Source organism: Arvicanthis niloticus, chromosome 1 (genome assembly GCF_011762505.2).
Source record: "Arvicanthis niloticus isolate mArvNil1 chromosome 1, mArvNil1.pat.X, whole genome shotgun sequence".
Taxonomy (NCBI): Eukaryota; Metazoa; Chordata; class Mammalia; order Rodentia; family Muridae; genus Arvicanthis; species Arvicanthis niloticus.
The window spans coordinates 72,969,274-72,990,125 of record NC_047658.1 but is presented as its reverse complement, the minus strand read 5'-3'; the positions used below and the strand labels follow the sequence as shown (position 1 = coordinate 72,990,125).

Genomic DNA, 20,852 nt, shown 5'->3' with positions numbered 1-20,852 from the left:
ATCAACAATCATATGGTATTTTTGAGGTACACAATTAGCCAACAAAGCTAATTTATATTTATCAAGCACTCTACCCAATAATAATAGGATATAAATTGTTAAAGTAAACACAGTATATTAATAAACTCAATTAAATGTTAACACTTATTTGTTGGCGTGTGTGTGTGTGTGTGTGTGTGTGTGTGTCACAGCTCATGGGACAGACAGAGACTATCATTTGGGAGCCTGTTTTTTTCAACATGAGACCCATGATTCAAACTCAGATTGGCAAGCGTGGCCCACATTTGCTTACCCCACTTACTAATCTTGCCAGCCTAGGGAACTGATATTTTCTTTTTTTGAAATTTACCTTTTATTTTGTGTAATTTTTACTAGTTATGTTTTGTGCTCAATAAAAATCCTTGTCATAAAAATATTTTTGTTATGTTTTCCTTCTTTTAATTTCTCCCATATATTCTACACTAGAAAAGCAAGACAGACTGACAGACAGACATTTGCATGCGCATGCACACACGTGTGTGCGTGCGCGCGCCCCCCCCACACACACAGAGAGAGAGAGAGAGAGAGAGAGAGAGAGAGAGAGAGAGAGAGAGAAAATTTTAAGCAATTCTGAAGAATTCAGAAATATAAAATGCACTAACTGCTTTGAACCAAAGGTATGAGGAAATGTGTTTCCTTTTTATCTTGATGTTAGTGCTGGGTACTGATCCATGGCACACAGTAAATTTGTATTCTACTCCTGAGCTACATTCTGCCCAAACTTCCTTTTTAACTACTTATGGAATTTCTTTTAAAATTAAGTTACAGCCATTAAATATGATTTTGAATTAGATAAGAAAAGGCACTGTAAAAACAAATTGAATGCCTTTGGTAATCCTAAATATAGCTTCTATCAAATAAGAAATAAAGATACTCATAGAGATACATTTGTGATTACAATTATACATCTGATATAAAAACAAGGACAATTTATGTGATGTTAAAGCCAAAGTCATAGAAGCAATTAATACAGATTATGCTCACAGTAAAACCTCTCAGTAGTTGGAATCCTGCTTTTCTTCAGTGAATAGTATAGTTATTTATAAGTTTGTGATTATGAACATTAATTTAAGGTATAGTTGTATTAATTCATTAGTATTCATTGATATTCTTGTTCTTCTAATACTTGTTAGAATATTATTCCACATTCTTATGTGTTGTTTATAATATTATTTCTTTCAATTTTTGATATTATAATATAATTAAATTATTTACTCTTACTTTTTATCTATGTAATACCTCTCAAATAACCCTGCTTCATTTTATCAAATTATGGATGCATTTAACATATTTACATACATACATAGAAATAGACACAAACACATAGACACCCCCCCATATATATATATATATATATATATATATATATATATATATATATATACTTGTATACAATTCTAATCATAGAAGTAAACCTTTCTTGGGATATTTAATATTGGTTGTTTTTATGTTTTAATTCTGATGATCTGGTATTGATTTACCATTGGTATGCTCCTCTCTGAGGAGGACTATTTTTCCTGTTCTAAGCAATTTTTAGGGGTCTGTAGTTCTTTGTGTAGGGTTGAGGGCCCCTCAACTTTCCTCATGTCTATTTTTGTGATTGCTTCAATTCATGGTTAGATAGTCAGTGTTGGTGATAGATTGGATTGGCTTAATTTTTTTTAAAACTATTTCATAAATGGGAATTTCTCAGAGATACTGTGGTGGATGTATAAAAAGTAAGGTCCACATATGCTTTATTTATTATTGTTACACCATTCAACATATACCACATTCTCAAATGTCCAATTTATTCAAAACAGACATTACAGAGATTAGATAATACTATGTATTTTCAGAACCACTTAATTTAAAATCAGTGCCAATTATTTTATGCTACAAGTGAGGACACAAAAATTAACAATACTATGAATTTGTTGAAAGACTTACATCTCCCATAGATTAGAAAGAAATACAAAGTATAATTCGTATAGATGAATAAGTCACACAAGAGTAAACACTGTAATGACCACCAAAACATTCAAATTCTGCTAGTTTTGCTTTGCTTCTTTCCTCTTGTAGTTTATATTCTAAAAAAGATGTGTCAGGGAAATGGGAGAAGAACTTGAGAGGGTGCACCATTTGTAATGAAAGTAAATAAAATAATTAACCAATAAAACCAGGTGTGTTACTTCAACTGGTCTATTTCCATAGGGATTATTTTAAGAATTGAAGGGAGTAAAATGTTTCTCTAAAGTACCAAAGAGGAAAATTCCCCATTCATTTCACAGTCTCCTGAGGGGTGTACCAATCAGAACATCAATTTGTGCCTGTGAGCAATCAGTGTTGTCCCTTAGAACAGACTCTCAGAAGTTCTGTAGACAATCCAAATCTCCTGAGTCCATACACAGTGTTCTTTCAATATAAAACTCTGTCTAGATAAGACATTTCCACGATGATACACAACCAATATCAGGTTTCTATTTCTTTGCTTATGGAAATTGAAAGTTTATTCCCAAAGCAGATAGATATTACTAGAAATTAGAATATAGGATATGTAATGTAGAATAGATATTAAGAAATATTTTATACTTTCCATCAATGTCTATTCTCTTGATGTTAAACTTAAATACCTCTAGATTTGTTCTCACTGGATTTCCTGGCCTGGAAGTCTACTACATCTTGTTTGCCATTCCTTTCTCAGCCATCTATGCAATGGTGTTCCTGGGAAACTGCATGGTGCTTCATGTGATCCGAACAGAGCCAAGCCTGCATCAGCCCATGTTCTATTTCCTGGCCATGTTAGCCCTCACAGACTTGTGCATGGGGCTGTCCACGGTGCACACGGTGCTGGGCATCCTTTGGGGCTTCCTTCAAGAGATCAGCCTTGATGCCTGCATTGCACAGTCTTACTTCATTCACGGTTTGTCCTGCATGGAGTCCTCTGTCCTCCTAGCCATGTCCTTTGACCGCTACATTGCCATTTGCAACCCTCTACGCTATTCCTCCATCTTAACCAATGAGAGAATCATGAAAATCGGAGTGGCCATCTTGTGTAGGAGTTCTATGCTCATTCTTCCAGCTATCATCCGCTTGAAGTTCTTAAATTACTGCAGACCTCATTTCCTCTCCCACTCTTTCTGTCTGCACCAAGACTTGATTAGAATGGCCTGTGGAGACATCCATTTCAATAGCATCTATGGTCTAGCTCTGGTGATCAGCAACGTGTTGCTGGATTCAGTGCTCATATTCATGTCATATATTATGATCCTGCACACAGTTCTATCCATTGCATCCCGGGAGGAGAGAATCAAGTCTTTGCAAACATGTGTATCTCACATCTCTGCTGTTTTGGTTTTCTACATCCCCATCACTGGTCTGACCATGGTTCACCGCTTTGGGAAGCATCTCTCTCCGCTGGTTCATGTCCTCATGGGCAACATTTACATCCTCTTCCCTCCCTTGATGAACCCCATTATATACAGTATTAAGACTCAACAGATACGAGTGAGAATCCAGAGACTGTTTTCCTTGAATTGAACCTAAGTCCTCAGGTCCACAGTGACTTTTTCTTTTTTCCTTTTCTTTTTTTTTTTTTTTTCGAGACAGGGTTTCTCTGTGTAGCCCTGGCTGTCCTGGAACTCACTCTGTAGACCACGCTGGCCTCGAACTCAGAAATCTACCTGCCTCTGCTTCCCAAGTGCTGGGATTAAAGGCGTGTGTCACCACTGCCAGGCTCACAGTGACTTTTAAAAGTAAAGAAGTGCTCTCTCAGAAGAAGACTGCCAGGAACTAAAACTTAACTAGTTAACTCATCTTTTATTGACAGTTTATACTTTATAAATACTTTCTTCTACCTATCATGAATAATTTATGTCCACTCATATAAAATTCATATATTTATCGTATCATATCAGAATATGAACTTATAATGTGCTGACAAATATATGAGTGGATGAGTTTCATTTATGGAAAATCTTTTCCAAATTATGGCCAGTGGAAATAGAATGTATTTATTTCTTCCTATTAGGAAATAGTAAGTTTTTATGAATATATCCCTTCATGAAAATACTGAATTATATTTTTGATTCTTCTTATTCCAGTCAGCATATTAAGTGTGCTCACATGATCTCTGATTCAGAGTTTATCCTAATGGCATTCTAATGGGTGAGTACGGTGAAGAGGTTGGGCTTTTTTTTAAAGCTTTATTTTATTTTTAATTTTGTATATTTATATGATAGGATAGGCTCATATAAATACAGGCACCTCCTGATGCCAGAGTCTTTAGAATCTGAATCAGATTCATAGGAGGTTCTGAAAAGCTATAAGTGAGTCTTTTTTTTTTTTTAATAATTTCAAACATAGAATGGAATAGATATCTTGCTGTTCATGTGTCTTCAGCGAAATATCTACTGTATTCTATCACATGAATAGCAATGAAGCTGGAAATGTAAGCCACTGCTTAAATCAAACTAAATGATACAGTAGGACATTTGTGATTATCAGCCTTAACATTGTGTAATGGTGACATAGGAGTAACTGTAAACAGAGAAAGATTTTGGTGATTAGAAAAATTTTATCTTTAATTTATATCTTTGTCTTATTTCATTTAAAATTTGATTGTATTTAAATTAATATCTTTATCATATTTACCTATTAAATAAATACCTATATTATACTTCATTAGGAATATTTATATGTTCCTAATAACATCTTCCTCAAAGTTCTTATGTTGTTAATATTCAAATGTTTGTATGTTTCTAGTGTAATATCTCCACTGAGGTTTTGATGTATATGGTATTTTGTTTTGTATTATTAGATTTCTTTTTTGCTGTTTGTTTTTTGCTTTGCTTTGTTTTTTATTATAATTTTTCATATTTTTATTTATTTGTTACTATTAGATTTCTAAGTACTGAAGGTATCATAAAGTGTCAGATGTTAGTAAATATTTTATAAGTTTTGCATATATTATCTGGTTCATTATTGGGCAAATTATAATTCTTTTCTACTTTCAATTGTCCTCGTTTAATAGAATTTATAATTGGACAGATGACCAATGTAAAATATATAGTAAAAAGAATAGAGAGATGACTCCAAAGTAGAAGGCACTTGCTCCATTGGAGTTGACCTTTGTTCATTTCCTTGCACTGACATAATGCCTCACATCTTTTAACTCTAGTTCCAGTGTATCCAATGTTTTCCCCTGACCTATATGGGCACCATCTATGTAAGAGGCACAGTTTTAGAGATGTAAGAAAGTACGAACATACAAACAATACAATTCATATTAATTAAAGAAAATACATAAAATAAAAATAAATAATAAAATAATAAAATAATTATTATTAATTATTAGTAAAATTAATAAAATAAAACCTACAAAAGTCTATATTTTTATAACTTTTATTAGGATATTAACATACATGTACTCAGTTTAATTGCTAATTGATAGTATGTTTATCAAAGCACAATCTACAACTTTGACTCATCCTTGTTAGGTGGAATTCATGCTGTCGTGAACTTTGAAAGACAGTTTTAGTGCTGTATTAACTACCAAAATGAAAATCTAGCATGTTCTACCATCGTTGTAAGTCTCTTTGCAGGTGATTTTGGTTCATTAACTCTAATGACCTCAAGCCCCTTACCACCAGCTACCTCATTTCTACACTGTGGGTTTGTCATTGTGAAGCACCATATAAGTGTATACTGACTAGCTAACTAGCAGGAAACTTTCTACTCAACACTACTACAGAGATTATTTTTAAATATTGTGTGTATTGTTTTATATTTTAAAATGCAATTTTTTCTATATACTCACTGTTATTTTACTTATCATTATGATTTTCAATAAAGATATGTTAAATACTTGAATCATATATCTGCAAAATTTCCCCGTAGTTGGTAGAATACATTATTTAGTGTGTACTTATAGTCTTCTGCTGTTGAGACAAGGATTTAGCACTGTATCTTTGAGGAAATATGAAAGTAAGCCTCTTGTTTCAATTCTGCACACCACCCAGCCCCAAGTATTAAGTGAGATTGATCTAGTAAACTTTTCTTTGGGCTCTTTTCCTTCTGTTTCTTTTTCTCCATTAGAATGTGTTTTTATTTTCTTTCTTTATTTTACTATGTTGCTTTAAAAGCCTGTTTGGTTTCTAATGAGAGACAGGGAGGGGGTGGATCTGCATGAGAGGGGAGATGCAAAATAGCTGGGAGGAGGAGGAGAGGAAGGGGAAACAGTAATCAAGGTATATTATGTGAGAAAAACTATTTCAATCAAAGAAAAACAACAATTAAAATTAGGAAATGAGATATCTCTTTATCTTTATGAATTAAATTTTTATATTTATAGAAAAGCACATAGTGTTAGATAAAGTTGGGATGGGTGATACAGGATCATCTGTGCTCTGAGGACCAATACTTTCTGACCTATAATGGAGTTAGTTATGCCCAATGAATTCATTATAGGTTCAAAGTGAAACTTATTTGAAATGTCTTTAGTTTATATAACCTGCATAACAGAGAAGCTAGCTCTCCTGTGTGCTCAGAACCTTTCATTAGTGTACTGTTGAACAAAACCACCTTCCTCAAAGCCCATTTTATAACAAAATGTTCAATGTCCCATTTGCCTTCATAATTGCACTGAAAGAAAACTGCCTGACCCAAAAACTATCAATAGAGAAGCATGGCCTTACACGACTAAAAAAATCCTAGGTATAGCAAAGGACACCTTCATTCAAGGAAGAAGTCAGCTTGCAGGAGGGAAAAGCTTTGCCAGCCATATGCCTGATAGAGGGTTGAGATCTACAATATACAAAGTACTTAAAACTTTAAACACTAAGAAATACTTAATTTCCATATCCTTATATATTCATGCATATTTATTTTTCAATATCCTAAGCCATCAGAGAAATGCAAACTGAAACTACATTCACATTTTATCTTACTCGAATCAGAATGGCTGAAGTTAAAAGAAAAAAAGACATCACATTCTATTTCTTTTCTTTTGGTTGGTAGAATAATGTGTTAGTATTGTTACAAAAAATTACCAATTATGTACATAGTTACCATCTGTATTTATGTGTGCTCATGTGTGGGTTCATGGGTGTGTGTCTCAAGTCTCATTTAATTAATTAATTAACTTTTCAGCCCAATCCAGTTTTTCCTTCCTCCTTTACTCCCAGCCCCTCTGTCTAAACCCTTCTTCCCTTATGCCCCCTCCCTTTCTCCCCAGGAAAGAGAAGACATCCCATGGCTATCAGCCCTCCTTGGCATATCAGGTTGTAGTAGGACTGGGTGTTTGTCTTCTACTGAGGCTAGACAATACCTCCAAGTTAGAGGAAAGTGGTCTAAAGGCAGCAACAGTCAGAGACAGCCCCTGCTCCTCCTATTAGAGGTCCCACATGAGTACCAAGCTGTATATTCCTTACATATTTGTAGGTGGCCTATGTTCATTCTTTGTGTGTTTTCTGGCTGATGGTTCATCCTCTGAGGCCCTGCAGACCCAGTTTACTTTATTTGGTAGGTTTTCTTGTGGTGTTTCTCATCCTTCTGGCTCCTTCAATATTTCTTCCTCTTCCACAAAATTCCCTAAGTTCTGCCTAATGTTTGGCTGTAGGTCTCTGCATATATTCTCATCAGCTACTGGGTGAAGCCACTCAGATGACTATTATGCTAACCTCCTGTCTGCAAGCCCAGCAGAATATTATTAAGAGATTAAGCTATGTGCTTTCATGGCATAGGACTCAGGTGAGGCAGTCATTGACTGGACATTCCATCACTTTCCACTCCTTTATCTTTGAATGTCATAGTTAGAAATAATTGTGGGTGAAAAGTTTGGTATCTGGATTGATATTCCTATCCCTAACAATGAATGAATGGCCTTTGGTGAGTGTTTATGTTTGGTTAATTAGCAGTAATACAAATATTGGTTGGGTTTTATTATCTTAGGACTCCTGATTCAACAAAACCATTCACTTATTCTCTAATTTATACATATTTCTCATTTTCCATGGATTTCTACAAGGTGGTCGAAAATATACTTTCCCTCAAACTTAGTTGCAGTCCAGACTGCTAACTAGTGTGTTTGTTTTTCATATCTTAATAGATTTAATTTACAATTCTGTCAATAGGCTCCAGTAAAAAACCTGATATAGATAGAGTACTTTGAAATGCTAATAAAAAAAAAGTTCCAGGATCCCAAGAGTAGAGCACACAAGGGAAGAGACATAGAAGGAAAGGAACAGATAGGGAGGAAAGGAAAGACAACAAGAAAGGAGGGGCAATGAGTGACAAATTACAATTGATCCCTGAGGAGACTCTTCTGAAATAAATGCTCATACCAGCCAGGCTTTTGTGAAGTACCTGAAAATTATGTTATGACCAAATTCTTCACAAAGCTAAATATATGAAACTCATGACAATGCCATTAAAGAATGAACAGAGTCAAATTTCAGGTTTGTGGGGAAATGTAATGTACTTACTCTTTGAGATTTTACAGGTACCAGGACTAAGGAAAATAGGAAACAGGTATCTGACTTTTCACTAAGAGAAAATTAATAGCATTCTCAGCCAAGAATCCATGGGTGATGGATGTGAGTCCTAAAGAGTCTCCTACAACCCTCCAGCCAGACTTCTTTAGGGGTTGTCTATATAATGTCTATATTTAAAAAAAAAAGACATTAAGTTAGGGCAAGGGAGTTTTGGCCATGGTGTGAATGAAGTTGCTGGGAATAATTAAGAATGTATATTTCATTAGGTACATTATAAAATTCTTAAATAATAATGATAATAAAGATAGTAACAATAGAGTAGCAAAACCAAAACTAAGGTATGTGCAAAGAAGAATGTGAGAACAAACCAGGAGCCATTGGGATGAACTGGGTATTTGTTTCCCTTTGAGTTCCTGTCTGAATTTTTAATTTTCCAACCTTAAGACTTCTAATCCTGTCATTTTCTTCTCTAAAATTATCTGTCTACTTTTCTGACATGTTTAAAAGTTGCTTTTCCCCTATTTTCCTAGTGCCAGGATTAGTGTAATCTACAGAAATGTCATGATTTCTGACTCACCTTTCCTTACTAGCTGTGTCCGTGTGCTGCTCAGTTGGAATCCAGTGAAGTATATTTTCTTAAATTCAAACCTCTCTGTATTATTCATTCTTTTTTTTTCCTTTAGGCTTCATAAGAAAATAGGATCACTTGAAATCTCTCAGTATGAATAATACAGATATGTGTCCACTGAAATTTTTGTAATAAACCATTAAAAATGATTTAGCCATTCTAATTTATTCTTATACTTTGTGTTAAAAGCAAAATGAAGACAGAAATCATTAATATCCTTTGTAAATGACAACCACAGATCTTAAGTGGCTTCTCAGTTTCAACATAGTTAGATAGAAATAGCTGTGAGATGCCATGCAAATCTTGGAGAGTAAAGTCCAAGGAGAACTTGGAGAAAAGTTCTACTGATGAAAGTAGATCATGTGAATGATGTCTGAAAGTACACTAAGAAACAGTGGGATGAATATTCCATACCAAACAGAAAAGAATATGGCCATATTTCTCTGGGTAATGCTGAAACACAACTACCTTATATATCCAATGGTACCTTAGAATTCTGTGTCCCAAAGATTTTTCAGAATAATTAAATCCCATTTAGCTTTTTAAATGAAACCAACATGCACATATGAAATTTTCAAATAATATGTATATCCATGTGAGCACATCTAACCAGTTTCTATTTGTGCTTCTCTAAGTAGGTGATGTCATAGCCATATATCTCCATATGCCTTAAAGCAATCATCATTTTTTACTGCATATACATTATGAAATATTGTATATAATGAAATATGTTATTAAACAATATATATATGATAACATAATTTTCAGGAAAAGAGTTTATGAGAAGCTAGTGTATATGAGAGCAGTGTTCTGCTCAAAACCAAATATTTGTTAAATATAAAAGTGAATACACACATAAAAGTCGGTTTTCTGTCATCTTGTAGCGTCCTCCAAATGCTAGAATTTCATTAACTGAATAATTCTTATGAATACAGTGCGTTTCTCAATGTCTACACTTACCTGTCTTTTATTTATTTGTTTATATGGTTATATTATTTTCCAATTAGCTCAACATACTTGATTCTCAAACAATGCTTAGATGATTTCTGATTTTCTAGGTCACATTTATTCTGGGAAATCATTAGGTCAATTTTCAACACCTTCTGTAAAGATGAATGATATGATGAAAAAAACGTTGTAGGCACCAATATGTCAGAATAACTTGTTTTATTTGGAGTATTGGATTAAAAAAGACTTCATCTCCATCAATATTTCGCAACCTTCCTATTGCTGTGACACTTTAATACAGTTTGTCTTGTTATGAACCCCCAACCACAAAATTATTTTTGTTGCTATTTCATAACTGTAATTTTGCTATTGCTATGAATCATGATATAAATATCTGGTATGCAGGATATCTGACATAAGACTCCTTTGAGAATGTCATGAAACTCCTACAGGGATAAGAACCCACAGTTTGAGAACATCTGATCTAGAGCTATTCTTTATACAGAGCTTATTTATAATGTGCACTTCAGCAATCTTATAGTAGTCTTGAAATAATGTATGGAGCTGTTCATTACATATCTTGGTTTTCCATATCTACAAAGTTCCCAGGAATGATTATTACAATTGTTGTTGAAAAATAGTACCTCTGAACAACCACCCAGCAGGTAACGTCTTCAAGAGGCCAACCTAAAGGAACTGTTTCTTATCATTTTACCTGAGAGGAATTTTGTTTCTGCAATGCTTGTTATTTGGCTCAACTCCTCAACCCACCCATTTCTGCTCACTGGCTTCCCAGGTCTGGAGAAAGCCCATCACCTGATCTCCCTCCCAATACTTATGGCCTATATCTCCATACTGCTTGGCAACGGCACCCTTCTTTTCCTCATTAAGGATGACCATAACCTCCATGAGCCCATGTATTATTTTTTAGGTATGTTGGCAGCTACGGATCTTGCAGTAACATTGACCACCATGCCCACAGTGCTGGGTGTACTATGGTTAAATCACAGGGAAATTGGCTATGGAGTCTGCTTCTTTCAGGCCTACCTTATCCACAGTCTCTCTATTGTGGAGTCTGGGATCTTACTTGCCATGGCCTATGACCGTTTCATTGCCATTCGCAACCCATTAAGATATACCACCATCCTTACTGATACTAGGGTAATAAAAATCGGCATAGGTATAGTGATGAGGGCGGGTCTGTCAATCATGCCAATAATCATTCGCCTGCATTGGTTTCCATATTGTCGATCCCATGTACTCTCCCATGCTTTCTGTCTACACCAAGATGTCATCAAGCTAGCCTGTGCTGACATCACATTCAATCGTCTCTATCCAGTTGTGGTTGTATTTTGCATGGGACTTTTGGATTTTTTGGTTATTTGTTTCTCCTACATTTTGATACTCAAGACTGTCATGGGCATTGCTTCTACAGATGAGAGGGCTAAGGCTCTCAACACATGTGTCTCCCACATCTGTTGCATCTTGGTTCTCTATGTCACTGTGGTTTGTTTGACATTTATTCACAGGTTTGGAAAGAATATCCCTCATGTTGTTCACATCACAATGAGCTACATCAGCTTCCTCTTCCCCCCTTTTATGAACCCTGTAATCTTCAGCATTAAGACCAAACAGATTCAGATTAGTTTGCTTCGCTTGTTCTCACTGCCTTATTCCAGAACTCGACTCTGATTACTCTCTGAGAACTATTCCTGAAATTTGATCAAGTTGACAACGGTTTAGGCAGGAGAAACCAACCAAAATATTTCAGTCAAAAACTACTAATGTCCTTGATAGCTGAATGTTATGTATTACTGTTAGCATAATGTGTTCATTACATGAAGCACTATGTAAAGATCTCACATTGGTGGTAATTGAATCTCTAAGGTAAGTTACTTGGTTTGGTGAGCTTATGGCCCCTGACTTGTATATCTTGTATATATATATATATATATATATATATATATATATATATATATAGTCTTTGAAATTATATTATACAAGTATTTGAATCAAAACAATAATTTTCCGTACAGGCTATCACTTACCTAGTGCTAAATCTTTCTATATTTTTGCTCAAATGGAGCAAGTTGCTCTTTCTAGAAACCTGCTGAAAGTCAAATGATCTGGAGCAGCCCTCAATTCACAAAGACTATTCTAGGAAAAGTATGTCCATGAAATGTCTGCCCAGGCACAATAATGTCAAAAATTTATCAAATAATAAAATCAACAATAGAAAATTAAGCCAGAAATAATTGTAGTGCAGACAACCACTATTTTAAGTTTTATTCTAGATACTGCTGAGAAGACTCTGGCATTTTTATGCAGTAAAATGATATAGAGTCCTATGTGGGGGAACAGCACTGGTAATTTTCAGAAATTTTGGTACACAGAGTTTCAGACATTGGCATGTTTGATCATTTTTTTGCATGGTGAGGAGGAGTTAGGATGGAGTCAATAGTTGTAAATAAAAGATAATCTTTTTTTTTTTTCACTCCAAATTCATTTGAAGTTCATTTTGCCCACTGTTTTGGTATGAGTAAAGGTTGTTGGTTATTCCATAGCCCCTTAAAGAGCAAAAACTTGCTCAGTGATAGTCATACTAGCAAAGTGTTGAAAAATTAAAACCTAAACATTCTATAAGAGATGAACTCAGAAGGAAGATGAGACAACAAACCTAATGGTGAAACTACTCAACTGTAAATAAAAATAAAATAATGGAATTTGAAGATAAATGAATGGACCTTGAAAAGATTATAATGAGTGAGAAAACCCATATCCAGAAATACAAACTGGGCTTATTATCTCTTCTGTGATCCCTAATCCAAATTCTCAGATATAGTATAATAGTGTAGTATAGTTACCACCCATCATCAAAGAATCTCTTCTCCTTACATCAAGTGGAGACTATCATAGAAAACCTCAGCTGGACACTTTGTTGAGATTAATAATTCATCAGGAACTCAGCCACAGTGCACACAGCTACATTACTTCTTGTACATCTATGTCCAGGGAGCATCCCAGAAAAGAAAGTAGGAATATTTTAAGAGACTGGATACAGGAAATTTTGCTTTGAAAATCTGTTAGAAATGGCTGTATAAACAAGATTCAAGCAATAGCTATATAGAGACATATTAACATAGAAGGGGAAGTTTTTTCAGGGTCTCACCTAAGATGTTAAACTACAGGAACTTAATGACTGTTGGTAGAAGGAGAATTAGCTTCTCTTAGGGAGGAACTAACCTGCTGTTGTCCAATCCAGAGTGGTCTGTCTTGAAATCATATAGATACAAACAAAAAAATGGACTGAATAAGAAAAAAATGTGACTCAAATATACATACACATATATATAATATATATACATATAAATTTGTGTATATATTTGTGTGTGTGTGAATGTGTGTATACACACACACATACAAGAAATATAATAAAACAGAGATGATCAGCTAGATAGTAAAGAGCATGAGGAGCATGAGAGGGTTTGTGGGAAGATAACTGGAAAGTTCTGGAGGGAGGAAAGGAGGCAGTGATGGAATTTATTTCAATTAAAAACACAAAAATGAACCTGCATTTGTTATTCAGATAATTTTAAAACTTACTAAATATATACTTTTTAGTAACATAAACTACTAGGATCTTACAGATATTAAGTGGTGGCTCATTCAATTCTCATATCCCTGAATTTTATCTCTGGATTGATGGCCAGGCTTGGCCATGTCACAATATTGTGATAATTTTATAGATCTTCTGAAATTTATGAGTAACTTAGAACAAAAACAAAACTAACTGTGCTGACGCTTTTATGGCAACATATTATCTGAGTTCTCTGAAAGGAGAGATTCCTTAATAAGATCTTTATTAATTAGTGTTTGACAATGGAGGGAACATCTCATTTTGAGTGGTGCAATTCTTGGTGTGTGGTCCTGAGTTCTAAGAAAAGGAAGGATGAGCAAACCATAAGGAGCAAGCCACGTAAGCAGGACCCATCTATGGCCTCTGCATCAGCTCCTTTCTCCAGGTTCCTACCCTTTTAAAGCTCCTGTCCTGCCTTTCATTGATAAATAACAATGATTTCAAAATGAAACTCAAATGAACCCCTTCCTCCCCAAGTTGTTTTGATCATGGTGTTTTACCACAGCAATAGGAACCCTAATTAAAACACAAACCACCAAGAAAAAAACCCACAGAAAAATCAAAAAACACCAACAACCAAGCCAAACAAATGATAAAAACACATATCATACCTGGAAGTCTGTAATGGACTACTTCCTATTTTTTTCTGTTTTTTTTTTTTTTTCTGTAAATCAGCTATATATTTGGATTTCATGTAAAAAAATTTATATATTGTAACTTGCTCTTTACACAAGATAAGCTGATAAAACTTTCACTATTATATTATAGGATTTGCCACATATATTATTTTTAATAAGATATAATTTTGACATTTTGATGGTTGAAGTTTGAAGAGCCTTGGATATCACTGTGTGCATTCTTTGTTATGGTAACTTTGTCTCTTTTATTTTATAATGTTTCCTAAGGTAGGGAAAACGTAAACTGTAATGTTATCTAATAATGGCTAAGATGTAGCTCAGTCAGGCAAGTGCTTCCCTAGCATGTACAAGCCCTTACTTCAACACTCATATTTTATGAAACTTGGTATAGTGTTGCACACCTGCAATCCCATCAACTGAGATGTGGAAGTGGGAGGATCAGGAGTTCAAGATCATGCTCATCTATGTAGCAAGATTGAGGTATGCCTAGAATCCATGAGATGCTGTCTCAAAAATTCTCTTATCTAAGGACAAGCTCTCAGAATACTAAAACATAGCATGTGAGCACCAAAAGAAGGGAAATAATCATGTACCTACCCTACTATGGCATCTATCAACCATAATTTTGACCAGTATGGCACTATAACTCTAAGGGTGCAATAGTGACATTGATATCTTGGAGGTAAATAACAGCTCTCTACTTGAACTTGAGACTCATCTGACAGGAGGTAAGTCATTTCTGGTTTTAGAAATTTAGCCAACTAACCAGGACTTTTTGAGGAGAACTTGTCACACAACCTTTCTATGACAGCACAACAGAAAACCACACACACAACTAGAAAAGTATAATTCTCACCCCTTATTCAGGAAATTTTTCTTTGTATCAACAGATGGAGACCATTATAGAAAACCATAACAGATCAAAATTAAGATTTATGGAACTCAGTTGTAACTGATAGGTACATCCACAACATGGCTTTTGCTGCTATGGCTTTGGTATCATAGGGAAGACTGAGAGAAATAGGTATTTTGTTATGAGATTGAGTTTCTTAGAAGTGTCAAAAGCTGTGCCCATGATGTGTTACCAGTATAGCTACCTAAATATGTCCTCAACAAGGGTTACACAAAGAGACAAATTAATGTTGAGTGATGGGGAGCTCATGAGTCCTCAACCCTACAAGCAGCTATGGAATGCTGAAAGCTGAGGAAATAGTCTTCCCCAGGAAAGGATATACCGTATGATTATCCAACACCAAATGGACATTTCTGAAAAACATACTTGTAAGTGACACTATATTGACCAAATAGGTGATATATATATATATGTGTGTGTGTGTATCTATATACACACACATATATACATATATCAATTAAATTAAAGAAAAGGATTCATAAATTTGAAGGAGAATGAGGCTATATGGGAGTTTAGGGGAGAAGTAAAATTTAAATGATGCAATTATATTATTAACTCAAACATAAATTATTTTTAAAAATTAAAAAACTTTCTTAACAGCTAGATATTTTTCTTTCTTAAAATAATTCAGGGAATTAATCCAACATCAAAGGGAACATTTCCATACTCTTGTACATAAACTGATATGAAAGTATGCTTCTAATATTAGGGATATTGAGATAATAGTACTTTTAAATAATATTTTCAATAATACTTTGAGAATTTCATAGAATACATTTTGGTGTTTTCATTTCCAACCTTCTCCCTGATTCACTATTTTATACTACTTCAACTTTGTCTTCTCTTTATTTTTTAAATAATTTCTTTTATCTTTTGAGATTTTAATACAATTATGTCATTTTGCCTTACCTTTCCTACCTCCAAACACTTTTTTGTACCCTCCTTTCTCTTTTTATAAAACCATGGACTTTTTCTCATTACTTTGCATACATATATGCATATATCATTCTTTTGCACCTGCCAAGTCCAATTTGTGTTGACTAAATAGGTCCAGTATACTCCAAGGCAGGAAAACTGCATTTTTGAAATATATACAAATTGTTATACATATGCTGGGCAATACCCAAATTATTTTTTTTCCATTTTATCCTCTCTCATATTGAAGAGAGAAAGAGAGAATGAATAAATTATAAAAACATATAAGAGGAAAAAAGAGACATGGATTCAGATATTCTTATGGAACCTTATTATGTGTGACATAACAGGCTCTGGTCCATCATGGACTCTGAAAACTTCCTCAGTAGTAGATAGGGCCAAAAGGCACAGTATAATGAAACTTACAAAAGGATCTTTCTTGTGGATCCTGTGTTCTCTTCAACTTGGCTTGAAGTAATTGATCCTGGACATTCTCTAAAGTGCTAGACTAAAAAGCCACCTTCTTTACTCTCTCTTTCCTAATTCTATGTGATGTTTAGAATTAAATAATTTTCTTTTAGTAAAGATAGTTCTTAAACCAGCATGTAGAAGAGCTTGGCAACTATTATTTTACAATTCCAGATCCTTAAGTCTGTAGAGTTAGAATCTAGAAGAAGTAGAATTGGACCTTAAGTAAGGAACTCCTGAAAGAAGAATTCATCATTGATTGATTCTGTGTCTGACCTGAAGTAACAATGTTTGACTCAAAATATTCTGCAGTCATATAAGTGGCAGCATTGTGCAAAAGACTGATGACAAGGTCAACAAGTGGCAGCAATGGAACTTGAACTGCATGCTTATTACGGGCAAAAGGGATTGGCACAGCAGACTGGAGCACAGGTAGTGATATATTGTTAGAGGTTAATAGAAAGAGGTAGTAGCATGTCATCAAGGGACATGGGACATACAAATATATCTTATGACTCTCTAAAACTCCTCTGAATATTTTCTTTCTTCAAATGCTAAGATGAGGCAAAAATCCAATTCTATTTTTCCATTTGGTACCCAGCTCAGAGGACCAATCCAGACATGGTAGATTACCTGAAGGAACAGTGCTTCCTAACAATGAATCTATCACCAAATTGAGACAGAAAGGGGAAAGTTGGCTCCCACTTTTATCTGCAGGTATTTATATATTGGTGCCTAGCCTAATAATCACCAGAGTGGCTGCCACCAGAAGATAAGGGGAGCAGATGAAGAGAACCACAGCCAAACATTTGGCAGAGATAGACAACCCATATTGGAGATCCCCAATGGGACCCTCCCCTTTGAGCTCATAGAATCCCATAGAAGAGGGTGAAGAAAGATTGTAGGAGCCAGAGGGTTCAAGTACACTGGGTGAACAAGGCCCACAGATTCAAATAAGTTGGGTCATAGGAACTCACAGAGACTGAAACAGCAATTCCAGAGCCTACATAGTCTGTGTTAGATTCTCTGGATATGTGTTTTGGTTTTTAGCATGGTGTTTTTGTGGGATCCCTAATAGTGGGAGTAGAGCGTCTCTGACTTGTTCCGTATTCTTGAACACTTTTCTTTCTACTAGGTTGATATGAGGTCTTGTGCCCAGTCTTATTTTGTCTTGTTATAGATTGTTCAGTAGACATCTCTGTGAAGCCTGTTCTTTTCTGAAGGCAGAGGAAGAGAGGCTTTGGGGGAGATGGTGTGGACTGGGAGGAATGGAGGGATGGAAACGTGATGTTGACATATATTGAAAGCAAAACAAGCAAACATACAAGGACAAATGCCAAGCAACAACAACAACAACAAACTTGTCAGATGATTGTGACAAATTCTGAGAATAAAAACAATTATTATGAAGCTCATTATTCTGTATGTAGTTTTAAAAGTCCACACATAGCTTTGGAAAACAGAAACATGATTCATGGAAAATTAAAATATGAAATAATGATTATCATCCCCACTGGAGAGTGTCTATTGGGGTAGGTAGGATGGGTAGTTATATATTTCTACTGATGCAAAATGTATGGAGATCAGAATAGCAGAAATAAGAGAGAAGAGTGTAAGGAAGGCAGAAATTGGAGGCAGAGATTTAAAAAGAAGGTTAAGAGTAAAAGGAAAGGTTTGTTTGTTTGTTTGTTTGTTTAATGTCAATGCATGCATGATATTCCCTCTAAGGAAGATATTTAAGAGTAGGAAGAGACTCAGAACATCCAAGTTTTAGAAACAGAATGATTACTTCAGGAAAGTCATCTGTTGTCAATACAGCATCTCAAGAACTCTCCAAGAATGAACTCCTGTAAGTGACCAGACATAGTTTCCTAAATCAAATGCTGATTGTTTTCAGGTAGCTTTTCATATGTAAAACAATTAAACAGGACCTGCATCATACACATCATACACAAAATGCAACATAAATGCATTAGAGCTGTAAATATAAGATCTGAAAGTCTGAAATTGTGTGGGTCGAATAGAGTTTTGACCCTGATAATTGTGGGCCAATACCTCTCCCAGATACCATATTTCTTTTTCAAATAAAAGCCCAGTTGCAAGTACAGAATATATATTTTTGAATTTTTGGTAAATGTGTCTTATAGACATACCTCATTATTACCCACTGTTCCCATTGCTCTTGACTACCCCCAACCTTGATAGTAAGATCTTTTGATATAGACACTAAGTACATGAGACATAAGACACAGAGAAATGTAACTGGTATTTACCTGGGGGTATTTTCTCTATGAAAGTTTCACAAAGCTACAAAGTTCTATACATGATAATATAGGGACAATATAATAAAAAGTTTTATGAAGCTATGAATGCTTCAGACCATGATAAATCTCGCCTGGCTAGATATGCCCACTGTACAACAGTAGCATAAACATTAAGTTAGTAGTTGACTACTTTCTATTTGAATTTTAGATGAAAACACAAGCTGACACCATTAACTGGGCCAAAAGCTCATGGGTGTGTAAGTCATAAGAGAGAGTATAACATTACAATTTTGCTACATGAATATAGTTTAAAACTACCACCTAATTTCTTTTTTTATTGAATCTTTTGTGATTTTTATTTTTTTACCCTCTAGATTTTATTCCCCTCCCAGTCTACCCACTGACTCTTCTATATCCCATACTTCCTCCCCACCCTTCTGTCTCCACAAGGATTCCCCCACCACCCACCACTCACCCCAGCAGACCTCTAAAGTTCCTGAGGCCTCTAGTCTCTTGAGGGTTAGGTGCATTTTCTCTGACTAAACCCAGACCCAACAGTCCTCTGCTGTATATGTGTTGGGGGCCTCATATCAGCTGGTGTATGCTGCCTGGCTGATGGTCCAGTGTTTGACAGATTTTGGGGGGGTCTAGGTTAATTGAGATTGCTGGTTCTCCTACAGGGTTGTCCTACTCTTCAGCTTCTTCTAGCTTTTCCCTAATTCTACCACAGGGGTCAGAAGCTTCTGTTCATTGGTCGGGTGCAATATCTGCATCTGACTCTTTCAGCTGTTTGTTGGGTCTTTTGGAAGACAGCCATGAGAGGTCCCTTTTTGTGAGCACTCCATAGTCTTAGTAATAGTGCCAGGACTACTTTCTTATCATTATAACTATAAATTAGTATATCTCTCAACACTCATCAGAGAAGCTTCTTTTCACAGCACATGGCAATTACTATAGAGTTCCATGAATGATCAAGAAATAGAGAATTAAAGAGACCTTGGACTCCTTAGCATTAAATGCAACACTTATATTATATTCCTTTACCCAGTCTCAGACATTATCATGAAAGGGGAGGGGCTAGAAAATATTGTAAGGTAGTTGGCAGGGTATGAACAGTAAAACTGTGTTTGTTGGGAACAACAGCCACAACATATGTGGACCCACAGTGGTTGGGACTGCTTGTGTAAGAACTGCACAAAACCAAATCATTGAGTATTCCATCATGGATGAGGTAGAGGCTGAAGCAATATTACTTTTCTCTAAGTGAGATCAGTTTTCTTCACAGATGTGATCTAAGAGAGGCGATGCTCTAGAAGACTGTCTTACATAAATGCACATACTGATAGCATCAAATGGACTCCATGGGTTTATAAGGTACATGGTGTTGGTAGGTAAAGTGGTCAGGTTAGGGGGAGAACTGAGTGAGAAAACCTAGGGGTCTGAATTTGATTAGAATACCTTATATACGAAATTCTCAAACAGCATAAAATATATAATAAAAAGAGATGACTTGAAGTATTCTTTTCATAGATTTTCCCAGAGATCACATTTGTTTCCATTTCAGTTATGTGATTTGTCTCAATAGACACTAAAGTTTGTGCTGAGAAAAAGAAAACTCAAACTATACCATATCTGTGAAGAATGCAGAGTTAACATGGCAGTGCTGAGAGACCTTGCATTGCTTTGTACTTCAGGCTCTCCCAATCCTCTTTTCACCTTAATGTTACATCTCCCAAGGGCTCATCTACCTCTGAATCAGATGGTCCTCTTGAGCATCAGGCAACATTAGCAGCCATCACCACCAACATGATCATATGCTCTCACCTGCACAAAATAACCTGGTCTCATAGAATATAAGACAGTGTTGGAGATACAAAGACAAAAATTCAAAAAGGGAAAGAAGATCCATACAGCTTCCAGTGGTATTACAT

At 35.2% G+C, this 20,852-nt stretch overlaps 2 protein-coding genes across 2 annotated transcripts; both read left to right on the top strand.

The window, feature by feature from the left end:
• Positions 1-2,619: 2,619 nt before the first annotated feature.
• LOC117696455 (olfactory receptor 51V1-like) lies at positions 2,620-3,558 on the top strand. Its single transcript, XM_034487363.1, has one exon. The coding sequence runs from the start codon at positions 2,620-2,622 to the stop codon at positions 3,556-3,558; it is 939 nt and encodes a 312-aa protein (XP_034343254.1).
• A 6,668-nt stretch (positions 3,559-10,226) lies between these two features.
• On the top strand, positions 10,227-11,967 carry LOC117693814 (olfactory receptor 51B6-like). The gene has a single exon (XM_034484578.2). The coding sequence runs from the start codon at positions 10,825-10,827 to the stop codon at positions 11,776-11,778; it is 954 nt and encodes a 317-aa protein (XP_034340469.1). The 5' UTR covers positions 10,227-10,824; the 3' UTR covers positions 11,779-11,967.
• The last annotated feature ends 8,885 nt before the right edge of the window (positions 11,968-20,852 follow it).

Bases quoted from the DNA above. Each gene is read 5' to 3' on its own strand.
- LOC117693814 (XM_034484578.2), top strand. From the start codon at position 10,825: ATGCTTGTTATTTGGCTCAACTCCTCAACCCACCCATTTCTGCTCACT.
- LOC117696455 (XM_034487363.1), top strand. From the start codon at position 2,620: ATGTCTATTCTCTTGATGTTAAACTTAAATACCTCTAGATTTGTTCTC.